The 12,679-nt window shown below is 39.5% G+C and overlaps 1 protein-coding gene across 1 annotated transcript; it reads right to left on the bottom strand.

Annotated features, from left to right (window-relative positions):
• Window positions 1–6,228: 6,228 nt before the first annotated feature.
• Window positions 6,229–10,013, bottom strand: LOC149979473 (sialic acid-binding Ig-like lectin 13). Its single transcript, XM_090189303.1, has 6 exons — window positions 9,082–10,013; window positions 8,652–8,957; window positions 8,253–8,519; window positions 7,276–7,369; window positions 7,098–7,167; window positions 6,229–6,946 (listed from the first exon to the last, which is right to left on the bottom strand). The coding sequence occupies exons 1-6, from the start codon at window positions 9,584–9,586 to the stop codon at window positions 6,887–6,889; spliced, it is 1,302 nt and encodes a 433-aa protein (XP_090045429.1). The 5' UTR covers window positions 9,587–10,013; the 3' UTR covers window positions 6,229–6,886.
• Between the last annotated feature and the right edge of the window lie 2,666 nt (window positions 10,014–12,679).

Genomic DNA, 12,679 nt, shown 5'->3' with positions numbered 1-12,679 from the left:
GGCTTGAATGGGAATATCTGTGGGATTTTTAAAAATATAGTAAAATTATGAACCCAAATCCACGATTAATTTATTAAAATATAAAAAAGAAAAGTTTAATTTGAGTTCGATACAAAACATATGGTTGTCACATTATGTTTCAATATGAAAAACTTTCAAATAAAAGAGAGCCGCACACTCTAGGAGCTCAGATGCAAAAATCTGTCCTCATCAGGGTATAATCACAAACACTCGTTTATATAGTGTCAAAAGACACAGGTGTCTGTAATCATGGCCAAGAGTGGCCTAATATCATTGGATAATTATCAAATATTAAAAGGTCATACAAAGAACAGCATACAAACAACAAACGGATAGCAAACGATCATAGATTAATTTGACTACACAAGCTTACAAACAATTATAATGGCAAAGTCACAATAATCACAAGAATGGCTTCAGATCAAAGTCTACGTTGAGACCGAAGGGCGCAGGGGTCTTTAAGTTAAAGATCCAGGCAGCCTCTCATTTTAACAATACATTATCAAGGTCACCCCCTCTCATAGGGAGGGTGACATGTTCGATGCCAATATAACACAGAGACGAAATCCAAGAAGTGGGCCGCAACTGGGTAAGTCAAGATTTACACCTAATGGTGCTACGATGCTCTGAGATACGTACTTTTAATTCGCGCTTTGTTTTACCCACATCATTTTTACCACAAGGACAAGTTATAAGATAAATAACTGCCTTAGTGGAGCACGTAATAACACCTTTGATTGGGATCGATTTCCATGTTTGTGGGTGTTTGAAGGATCTACGTTTATGCAAGTGCCATTGCATTGAGCACAGCCATTACATTTCTAATTTCAATCCAGTAGGGGCGCTAATAGACGTTGTTCTGCAATATCTTGGGGTGGTAAATCAGAGTGTACCAATTGGTCTCTGAGATTTCTGCCCCACGAGAATACGACCAAGGGAAGGTCCGAAAACACATTACCGAGACTATCATTGGATTTTAGGATGTGCCAATGTTTGTGAACAATTCCCTTCATTTGTTCAGAACACTTTGAATAGCAGATAGTTAGAACACAAGAATGCATCTTTTTGCGAGACTGACCTTGAAAAAGGTCATGTCTCGTTTTGTTTTGAATTTTCTCCATGGCAATATTAATCTGATCATTTTTGTAGCCCCTCTCCTTGAACTTTCTTTGCGTCTCAGCCATATTTCTGTCGAAATCTAATTGTTTTTTGCAAATTCTTTTGATTCGACAGAATTGGCTGTAGGGCAAACTATTTTTCAAGGGAAGTGGGTGACAACTATCAGCTCTCAACAAACTGTTACGATCAGTAGGCTTCCTGTAAAGATCAGTGTATAGAACATTATCTTCACACAAGAGCAGAAGATCAAGGAAACTGATTTGACGTGTATCAGATTGCATAGTAAATCTCAAATGATCAGAACAGGAGTTAAGAAAAGCATGGAATGCCTGGAGCTGTTTTGCATCACCCCTCCATAGAACAAAAATATCATCAATATACCGTTTCCAAATAATAATGTTAGGCAAGAAAACATTTTTGAAAAGATTGAAAATAGACTGTTTCTCCATGTAACCCACATACAAATTAGCATAGTTAGGAGCCATGGGGGATCTCATAGCAGTACCCTTCGTCTGAATAAAGAAATTATTTAGAAACATGAAATAGTTATGTGTGAGTACTATTTCAGCCAATGTTATAATGCATGCACTGGAAGGTAGTTCATTAGGGTCACGTTGCAGAAGAAAATGTTCCAGAGCTTCAATACCGCCCTCGTGTGGAATATTTGTGTATAATGACTCAACATCAAAAGTAACTAACAAGGTATTCTCATGGAGAGGATCAAGAGATTCAATGATAGAGATCATACTGCTGGTGTCCTTTACAAAGGAGGGGAGCTGTTCTGCGAGTGGTCTAATAAAAAAGTCAACAGAAGTAGATAGAGGGGCCGTTACTGCATCAATGCCCAGTACAATAGGGGACGTTACTGCATCAATGCCCGCTACAATAGGGCGCCCTGGAGGTTTTGTAACATTCTTGTGTAATTTCGGCAAAGTATAGAAAGTGGCAATTTTAGGGTGTTGAATAGCCAAAAAAGTAATGTTCTTTTTTGGTTATCTGACCAGACCTTAAATACCAATCTAAGACAGTAAAGATAGTATTCTGAAATTGGGAAGTAGGGTCACTTCTGAGTTTCTTGTAAAAGGTGTTGTCAAGCAGCTGTCTATGACATGTACATAAACTGTCCTATCCATGAGTACAACCGACCCGCCCTTATCAGCAGGACGAATAAGGACTGACTTGTCGGTTTGTAAGTCAAGCAAAGCTTGTTCTTCATCCTCAGGTAAATTATTGGGAAAGATTGGGACCCCTGTTTATTCTTAAGGAGATGTCCAACATCTTTTTGCACAAGTCTGCAATATGTCTCGATAGTGATTGCGATTGGCTGGAGGTATAAAATAACTCTTGCTTCTAAAAGGAGTTGGAATATGTGCAGGAGAGCAACCTGCTAGTTCAATAGAAGTGTCAGAATTAGGGGAGCTAAAGTATTCCCTAAAACGGATGTTTCTAAAAAACTTAAACAGGTCTACCTTAACATCAAAATTGTTGCACTGGGTTGTAGGCACAGAAGATAACCCTTTATTAAGCAAAGAGACATGGGCAGGGCTCAATATCTTGCTTGATAAATTAAAGACACTCAGTCTCGTGGGTTCTAGGACCGTGTGAACGGTCTCCTCTGCCTCTGATAGTCGTTTCTTCTTGCCCCGTTGGGTGCGACATCTCGTCGATGAGCGTGCCTGCGGCCTCCTCCGCCCTTCTGTCCGTCCAGTCTCTGGTTGAATAAAAAACTACCACTGGAAGCCAATGAGGCGCTGGTTGTAGAGCGTTGACCAGACGGGGGTGGATAGAAGTAAGCGGCATCCCTCCTGCGTCTGCCATGGAGAGAGGGAGCAGGACCTCCCTTGTCAGGGTTTCTCCAGAAGTAGACTTTATCCTCGGCCTTGTCTTTTTTGTATTGGTTGAATTTCTTGATTTTATGTTCCTTTATTTCTGAAGACAACTTGTCCTGGTGCGCTTGGTTAGTTTTCATGAATTCATTTGAATATGTCATCATCATTAACAGCTATTTGTAGAGCTGTGCGTTTGTCTTTAATCGTGTTATCCATTTCAATAAAATCCTTCTTCAACTGGTCAACAATTAATGACATTAAACATGAACAGGAAAAACAGACATGAAAAACAGACTTGGTATGAAACAGAGTAACTGTAATTGTATCTGAGTGATTCTCACACACCACTCAACTTCCCTGACACCAACTTCCTCTTTGAAGTCTATTTGCAAAGAGGAGCCTGGTGGGCTGGATGCCACAGAGACACTCTTTTCACTCCACTTTGATACGGAATTGACTTTTTCGTAGCAGTTTATGAGAATTTATGTAGCAGGTTAAGAAAATGATCTTAGCATGTTAAGAGCCTGAGGTTAAGGTCAGGTTAAATAGTCAGGTTTAGGGAAAATGCTCTCCTAACCAGGGTTGGATGAGGATATTTGGGACCCTGAGCTTACTTTCCTTCATTTTAACACGTTCTGCCATGGTGCAGAGAAAATTATTATTTATATTGTTGCTGTTTTATAGCACCTCATGCTTGTGTTCACATTTTGCCATGAGGCTGATATAAAAGGTTGCCGTTTTAACGCTACAATCAGATGACCGCATTTGGGACCCTGAGCTTACTTTTCTGATATTCAACACATTTTGCCATGAGGTCGATAGGAAAGGTTTCAGTTTTAAAGCTAATTTCCTGTAATTCTACATGTGCTATCATATGCTATCTGGGGCCGTTCGGTAATCTGTCCCTGCTCCTAATCTGCTACCAAAATAATTTCTTATTGAAGTGTTGTGAAAAGAGTGTGTCCCATGTGCAACAGGAGAGAGCCTGCAGGGCATGGGCGGCAGGGTAGACATGGGCCCTCTCTTCGACGGTCAAGTCTAGATGAGATGAAGCTTTTGTCTAGTTGAAGTTGTATTCTTTTAGCATTTTAGCTAATCCTAACCCTTTTCCGTACTTTCATCTAATCATCATAACCTGATACGTTAATTATCCTAACCTGCTGCATAAATTCTGCTAAACTTGCTAGAAAACTACATTTTCACAAAAGCTGTATCCCTTCGAGACAAATCCAGCTTCGACCTGCCCAAGGCCTTCTGGGAGAAGGAGACCCAGGAGCTGAGGGCGTACTTTACCCAGCAGGTGGAGGGAGAGCTGAAGGCTCTGGAGGACAAGGTCAGGAATTGAGAGGTGGAGGGACCAGCTGATTCAGAGAGAGAAGAGAGAAAGTATTGACTATTGGACATTATACATTATACTACGCTGATGCTGCTATATGGTAGTACTGACAATAAAGTACTAACAAGCTCATTTCAATTTTGTGGAAACTGCTTTGCCTATATGTGGATAAAATGTATGAAAATACAATGAAACGATGTGCCTGCATGCAGATCAGGCTACCACTCACTATCAATGGATATATGAGTAGGTATTAGGTGATAAAACAGAACCAATCGTACAGCTCTTTCCATGACATAGACTGACCAGGTGAATCCAAGTGAAAGCTATGATCCCTTATTGAAGTCACTTGTTAAATCCACTTCAGTGTAGACGAAGGGGAGGAGACAGGTTAAAGAAGGATTTTTAAGCCTTGAGACAATTGAGAAGTGTGTTGTGTATGTGTGCCATTTAGAGGGTGTTTAGGCAAGACAAAAAATGGAAGTGCCTTTGAATGAGGTGTGGTAGTAGGTGCCAGGCGCACTGGTTTCAGGAACTGCAATACTGCTGTTTTTTTTTTATCTCGCTCTAAACAGTTCCCGGTGTGTATCAAGAATGGTCCACCACCCAATAAACATCCATCCAACTTGACACAACTGTAGGAAGCATTGGAGTCATAATGGGCCAACATCCCTGTGGAACGCTTTCGCCTCCTGGTAGAGTCCATTCCCTGATGAACTGTGGCTGTTCTGAAGACAAAAGGGGTTTCAACTCAAAGTTAGGAAGGTGTTCCTAATGTTTGGTATCCTCAGTGTCTTCAGAAAGGACCCCTTGACTTATTCCACATTCTGTTGTTTTACAGCTTGAATTAAATAGAATGCCCATAACATGGTGCAGCCATCACCTTGAAAATATGAAGAGTGGAACTCAGTGATGTGTTGTGTTGGATTTGCCCCAAACATACACATTTTATTCAGGACATAGAATTAATTTCTTTGCTCATTTTTAAGCAGTTTTACTTTAGTGCCTTATTGCAAACAGAATGCATGTTTTAGAATATTTTAATTCTGTACATGTTTCCTTCTTTTCACTTTGTCATTTAGGTTAGTATTATGGAGTAAGTAACACGTTGTTGATCCATCCTCAGTTTTCTCCAATCACAGCCGTTAAACTATGTAACTGTTTTAAAGTCACCATTGACCTTATGGTGAAACCAGTGGAGGCTGCTGAGGGGAAGACAACTCATAATAATGTCTGGAACGGAGCAAATGGAATGGAATCAAACACATGGAAAACTTGTTGGATGAATTTGGTACCATTCCACCTGTTCTGCTCCAGTCATTACCACGAGTGCGTTCTCCCCAAATAATGTGCCACCAACCTCCAGTGGGTGAAATCCCTGTGCAGTGTTTTTCCTCTCCGGCGACTGAGTTATGAAGGACGCCTGTATCTTTGTAGTGATTGGGTGTATTGATAAACCATCCAAAGTGTAATTAATAAACTCACTATGCTCAAAGGGGTTTTCAATGTCAGATTTATTTTCTTTTTACCCATCTACCAACAGGTGCTCTTCGTTGTGAGGCAATGGAAAAGCTGGTTATATCTGTTTGAAAGTTGCTGCTTGACTGAGGGATCTAACAGATAATTGTATGTGTGGGGTACAGAGACGAGGTAGTCATTTAAAAATCATGTTAAACACTAGTATTGCACACAGAGTGAATCCATGCAACTCATGTGACTAGTTAAGGAAATCTTTACTCCTGAACTCATTTAGGCTTGACATGGAAATGGTGTTGAATGCATATTGACTTTCAGCTTTTCATTTTTATGTCTAAAAACATAATTCCACATTGTGTGTAGAACAGTGACACAAAATCTCAATAGAATCCATTTTAATGAGATATGTTAAATGTTGGACCAATAAGACCAAAAGATTTCATGGAAATTTAATGTAAAGGTTTATTGCAGGGCAATTAATAAACAACCTTAAATTCAGTCTCAATTGTTTCTTTGATTTAACACTCAACATAAAAACTGAAATAATTACTTCTAAATAGATATAAACTGAAAATAGATCATATTATTATTCTGGGAACTGCACAAAATAATAAGAGAAACAGTGACTAGTAGATGTTAACACCATTCTGCCATCATTTAGACTTCCTGCACCAACTTCCTGTCTTGTATCAGACCACTGTCTCTCCAACTAACTGTCTTCTCTCCTCAGTCATCATTGACTTTATATGGTCTTAAACTGCCTTCAGTGAGCTAGTTGAACTCAGCAGTTCCTCTATACTGAAACCCATTAAACAGATGCTCTGTGAACTCAACACTCAAAATCAATGGGCAAAAATAAAGAGTAGCCTGCATCATCATATCAACACTATAGTAACAGTTAAACTATTTTCATCCCAGAGAATTCTACAAATATGCAGATAATCAAAGAGTACACAATTATAAAGGTAACAAAAGTATCAATTTAAAACTAATACACAATGACAATATTGTACATAAAAACACTTAATACACATTGGAAAAATAATTAACATGCACCACTTTTATTGACTTGTGCTTAAAGACCATCTAAGTTGTTAAGTGGTGGTTACTGGTTCCCTCTACCGACCGTGGCCTGGTTAGAGCACACTGTCCCAACCGGGGAGTTCTGTGGAGAGAACACAGAGAAAGGAACAGTTGTCAGGACCGACACTTCAGAAGAATAATGACTTAATTGTTACAGTTGGTTACACAACACAGTATTCATTCAATTCTTCCTGAAACACACATTCTAGATGGGTTTTAAAGGTTTATTCTACCATTCCCACCAGTCCCTGTGAACGGTCTGTCATGTCAAACCCACTGGGGAGTCTAGATGTTCTCCTCCTCCTGGAAGACAAGAATAAAGGTATATTGACATTCATTTAGGTTTTCATATACAAAAGCACAATCAGCATGATAAATATGTTAAAACTGAGGCTGGGAATATCTTTTTACCATGCAGAGAATACGATCAGGCTGAAAAGGAAAATCAACCCCAAGGTTTTTCCTACAATCTCAAAAACCTTTGGGTTAACAGGCTCTTCATGCCCTGTAAATTAAACACACATTATAGCCATCTGTTCCAAAAAGAGGAAACATTTTGCACGTTGTCTAATATTACAAATTATACACATACTGTAGATGTACAGATGTAAGATCTTAATTTAGCCAGTATTGTTGCAGTGAAATAATCCTGCAGCAAAAGGACTTGAACGTTTCCTCTGTAATGTTGATCCATTGGTGGTGAGTCTATTAGCTGGACAAAATAAGGCTGCATGATAAGTGTAATACTATTAATATAACCATGTTTTAGTGCAGGATTCTGTTGAATATATGCAAATCACAAAGCTTATCTGTGTTTCCCACAATGCAATAAACTTCTAAGCAACAATATAGTGATCAAATTAAGATCCTAAAACCGTATCATACCTAGATACATACAGCAGGTGTCACGTTCTGACCATAGTTCTTGTGTGTTTTCCTTGTTTTAGTGTTGGTCAGGACGTGAGCTGGGTGGGCATTCTATGTTGTGTCTAGTTTGTCTATTTCTATGTTTGGCCTGATATGGTTCTCAATCAGAGGCAGGTGTTAGTCATTGTCTCTGATTGGGAGCCATATTTAGGTAGCCTGTTTTGTGTTGGGATTTGTGGATGATTGTCTCCTGTCTCTGTGTTCTCTGCAACAGATAGGACTGTTTTTGGGTTTTGCCACGTTTATTGTTTTGTAGTGTGTTCATGTTGAGTTTCTGTCATTAAATAACCATGGACACTAATCACACTGCACTTTGGTCCTCTCCTTTCCAAGAAGAAAGACGTTACAACAGGTGTGTAGAAGTACCTCTTCTACATCCACGCATTTGAAGGGGTGTCCACATACTTTTGAATATATATTGTATATCTAACCTACGATTGTGCCCTACGTGCCCATCTTACCTTTTATAGCCAGCTGCACTTCATTCGACTTCCCACAGCCGTGACTATTTCTTGCTTCACAGTAGTACAGTCCTCCATCACCAGCAGTCACATTGAGGGTGTAGCTCTGTCCAGATGCTACCTGTATTTGTTTTTCTCCACAGATCTGGAACCAGGTGAAGGTTGTCACAGGAGGGTTGGCTATACTGCTGCAGGTCAGATTAACACAGCTGCCCACTAATACTGGATCAGCTGGACTGATGGAGGCTGAGGTGTCCTTAGGAGAGACTGAGGGAGAGGGGTTCATTTAGAATGTATCTGGATATGGTATATTGAAAAGTCTCATCAAAACCACTCTTAATAATCAGTGAAAACATGATAGAATGATCTATTCTACAGGAACCGGTGACTAAATCTTACATGAAACGTTAAGCACCATGTTCTGTTCAGCTCTCTTGTTGCTTGTCCCTACTGGGTAGACTGAGGTACAAGTGATGTTCTTCTCATGATGAAGGTATGACGGAGTGAAGGTCACCGTGGAGAGAACGGATTTAGTTTGGTCTGGATTCTCCTGCAGTTGGTTCTCAGTTGTGAACTGTGTTGGGAGAGTCCATGTCAGCTCAGGGGGGTGTTCGGGACAGGGAGCAACAGCAGAGCAGTTCAAACTGACAGGGGTCCCTTCCTTCACCTCACCTGAGAAAGTAAGGACGGGACTGGAAGGCAAATCTGTAATACATTGTAGATAAATATATTTTACACTAACAGTTAAACTGTCCACTTGTTCTACTCTTATCTTTGATGCAAGGAATCTAAACTGTGAAATAGTTTAAACAGTTAAATTGTCTCTTACCACTGACAACTATATTAACAGACATATCAGGATCTGTTCCACGGAATGGTCGACTCTCAATCCTGAAGAAGTATATATCAGTGTAATTGGTGGTTACATTGAAGAAGACTGTGGTGCAGTTCTTCTGGAACATGTTTCCAGTTATCTTCCCTTGATATCTGTTGACCGTCTCACTACTGTTAAATATCACTCTGTCCGGACGCCCACCAAAGTATAGGGATTCTTTAATCCACACTCCAGAGGTTAGTATTGTGCTGTTAAATGTATAGTAATGTATGTCAGGAATATCAAATGAACATGGGATTTGCACACAGGAGCCAGTCAGTACATCCAGTCTATCTGGCATTGTGACGATCAAATTTCGTTGACCAAAGCAGGCCAAAACACCTGCAACATAAAATACAACATCAGGGAGGTTCTGATATATTTTCAGTTCAGTCCAATGATATGTATTAACCCTAGATGACTGACAGGGGCCTCTGTTTGGAGGCAACTGCACAACCATCTTGTTACTCCTCCTCCAGTGTAAAACAGATGTAGGAAGATATAGAAATGCATGTATTAATGTCTATATTCGTTTTAGACAAGTATATTCTATTACAGACACCTTAATGCAGACTTTTAAATTATATTTTGTGACCTGCAACACTTCCTTCAGTAGAGAGACCCTAGCGTTTCTCCATCCAATGATTGCATCTTGAAACTCACTAAATTGGTATTATCCAATAGCTGCTTCATCTTTGAGTCAGAGTTTTTCCTTTTTTCCTTTGCCCCCAACTATATGTGGAACAATTTGAGGAAACACTCACAAAACAGACACACACTCCCTACTTTCTAAAATCCTCTCATGGAAGAGATACATAGATGATGTCTTTGTGCTCTGGGAAGGAAGTCAGCAGGAACTAAATGAATTCCAAACTCTGCTAAGCGAGAGCTCTGAATATCTCAAATTCAACCCAGGATGGCTTAGTGAGATCTGACCTGCCCCATGAGCCCACTCAGACAGTCTTGACACACAATCCAAATTGGAAATACCAATGTGACTCATGCTCACAGTGCAATAGCACTACAAAAACATCATTCTTCAGACACCCACATACAGGTGGAAACATCCCTGTTAGGGGTATCATCTCTTGCAAGATAAAGGGAGTAATCTGTCTCATCACATGTTCATGTGGAAAAGCCTACGTAGGACAACCGAAAAGACAATTAAAACAATGCATAGCTGACCACTGTAACGTGTGTCGTCGTCTGATGAGGAGGAATTGGACCAAAGAGCAGCGTGGTAAGTGTTCATGACCTTTATTTAACTGAACACTGACACAAAAAGACCAAACTGAAACAGTCCTGTCAGGTGCAGAAAACACTAAACAGAAAACAACTACCCACAAAACATAGGTGGGAAAAAGCTACCTAAGTATGGTTCCCAATCAGAGACAACGATAGTCAGCTGTCCCTGATTGAGAACCATACCCGGCCAAAACAAAGAAATACAAAACATAGAGAAAGGAACATAGAATGCCCACCCAAATCACACCCTGACAAAACCAAAATAGAGACATAAAAAGCTCTCTAAGGTCAGGGTGTGACAACCACCGCAGCTCAATCAGGTGTAATAACACTGACTATCCAGTAGCAGCTCACTTTGTTGAAGCTAACCATCCCATCTCCTCACTCAAAAACACACGCATATACACACACATTGAGCATGTTGGCCAACCAAGGAGAGGAGGTATTTAAAAACATTGACCCCTACTGTCTTAATATTGACTTTGATCTCAGGACCTTCTTATGAACAATTAGTTTGATGAAGAAGTCTTATAAATCAATATATTCTTTCTACAGTTTATCAGCGTACAACCAATATGTTCCCCCTGTTGATGATGCTTATTGTGCATTATTGATGAACCAAAAGATTACATGTAACAACATTTTATGAAATTGGAAACAATTAAATACATTTGAAATTAAATTAAACAATAATGTATGTTGATGCTAATCTTATGCTAATTTTAAGGATAACAATAGGCTAATATTTTGTATTCTTTCTACAGTTTATCTTATTCTAATGTTAATGATAACAATAGGCTAATATATTCAATATGATGTAAACTATTGTCTTTTAACAGTTTCACTCAATTCACTCTAATTAACCTCATAATTGTGACACAACCCTTATGATTGTTATTGGTTGCACTAATTACACTGTTTATCTACATAACCTGGTTCAAGCATTAATGACTTTACCCTGAAGAAGGAACAGTGATGCCGAAACGTTGGTGTTTTCCTTAATAAATGACTGGGAGTTTATATATATATATATAGAGTGTTCAACTCTCTTTGTTTTTATAGCTTACAGTGTATTCACCGTTAGTCAGCACCTCTACACTAAGTCATTTTCTCTGGGTGTGCTCCAGATAATGCTTTTTATATCACCTGAACATAACAAATACAATAAATAAACATGTACAGATATTAAAGTATTTTATTTATAGAGTACTAACTTTACTGTCCCTTCTACAACAAAATACTGAAATACATGTAATATAGTCCTTGAAACATTTGATTTAAATACTGTAGAATTCTATTCATTATCATGGAGGACTGCTTATTCTGGGGAGTACCATATATAGAGACCGGTGGTTTCATAGTCTCTCATAGGCCGTTACATAGAATCAGCGATCCAGAGTTTATACCCATCACTGTTACAGTCTCTCCCAATAATAATAGTTGTGGAAGGACCACCAGAGGGCAGGCTGGGCTCACGGATAGTAGCCCAACAAGGCATGTTGAGACAAGGTAACCAGAGGTAATTAAGCACAGCTGATGGTACTAATGACATATCTCTTTCCCCTATAAGAGAGAGGATGGAACCAGCAGGGAGAGGAGAGACAAATCCTCTGTGTAGAATGGCTACCAAGAGAAGGGAGCTAGCCAAAGAAGAGCCATTAAGACAGTGACAAATCTGTGATTGTTGTTAAAGTTTAAAGATAATCGTCTTGTGTTCCTGTGTCATCTAAAGAAGAAGATGTATGTTGTTCCTTGGGAGATTCTCATTGATTGTGTTGAAGTGTTGGTATTGTCAGAAATCTCTCAATAGAGAACTGCGTTCAACCAAGAACCTACTCCTGACTTGTTTATTCCACCTTTCTGTTTTAGAATGACACCAAATGACTTGGTCCGCTCACATAATATTAACTTATTTCTATGTACAGGTGATTTTTCAATTGGTAGGTATGTTGTCAAGGAGTGGTGATAGGGACAGTGGTGGAAGTTATACTGTTAACTGCACACTGATGCCGGTTTAACATGAACATACAGGGACAGTGGTGGAAGTTATACTGTTAACTGCACACTGATGTCGGTTTCACATGAACATACAGGGACAGTGGTGGAAGCTATACTGTTAACTGCACACTGATGCCGGTTTAACATGAACATACAGGGACAGTGGTGGAAGCTATACTGTTAACTGCACACTGATGTTGGTTTCACATGAACATACAGGGACAGTGGTGGAAGCTATACTGTTAACTGCCCACTGATGTCGGTTTAACATGAACATACAGGGACAGTGGTGGAAGCTATACTGTTAACT

Source organism: Oncorhynchus mykiss, chromosome 11 (genome assembly GCF_057628025.1).
Source record: "Oncorhynchus mykiss isolate SJ-2025 chromosome 11, ASM5762802v1, whole genome shotgun sequence".
Taxonomy (NCBI): Eukaryota; Metazoa; Chordata; class Actinopteri; order Salmoniformes; family Salmonidae; genus Oncorhynchus; species Oncorhynchus mykiss.
The sequence above is the reverse complement of the archived record's forward strand: the minus strand, read 5'-3'. Positions and strand labels throughout refer to the sequence as shown.

What these genes read in the sequence shown, in the direction of transcription:
- LOC149979473 (XM_090189303.1), bottom strand. Translation starts at nt 9,586, where the DNA reads ATGGTTGTGCAGTTGCCTCCAAACAGAGGCCCCTGTCAGTCATCTAGG. An exon ending in TGTTAATATAGTTGTCAGTG is followed by an intron (nt 8,958 to 9,081) that starts GTAAGAGACAAT and finishes AATGTATTACAG; the next exon opens with ATTTGCCTTCCAGTCCCGTC. An exon ending in CATGGTGCTTAACGTTTCAT is followed by an intron (nt 8,520 to 8,651) that starts GTAAGATTTAGT and finishes CCTCTCCCTCAG; the next exon opens with TCTCTCCTAAGGACACCTCA.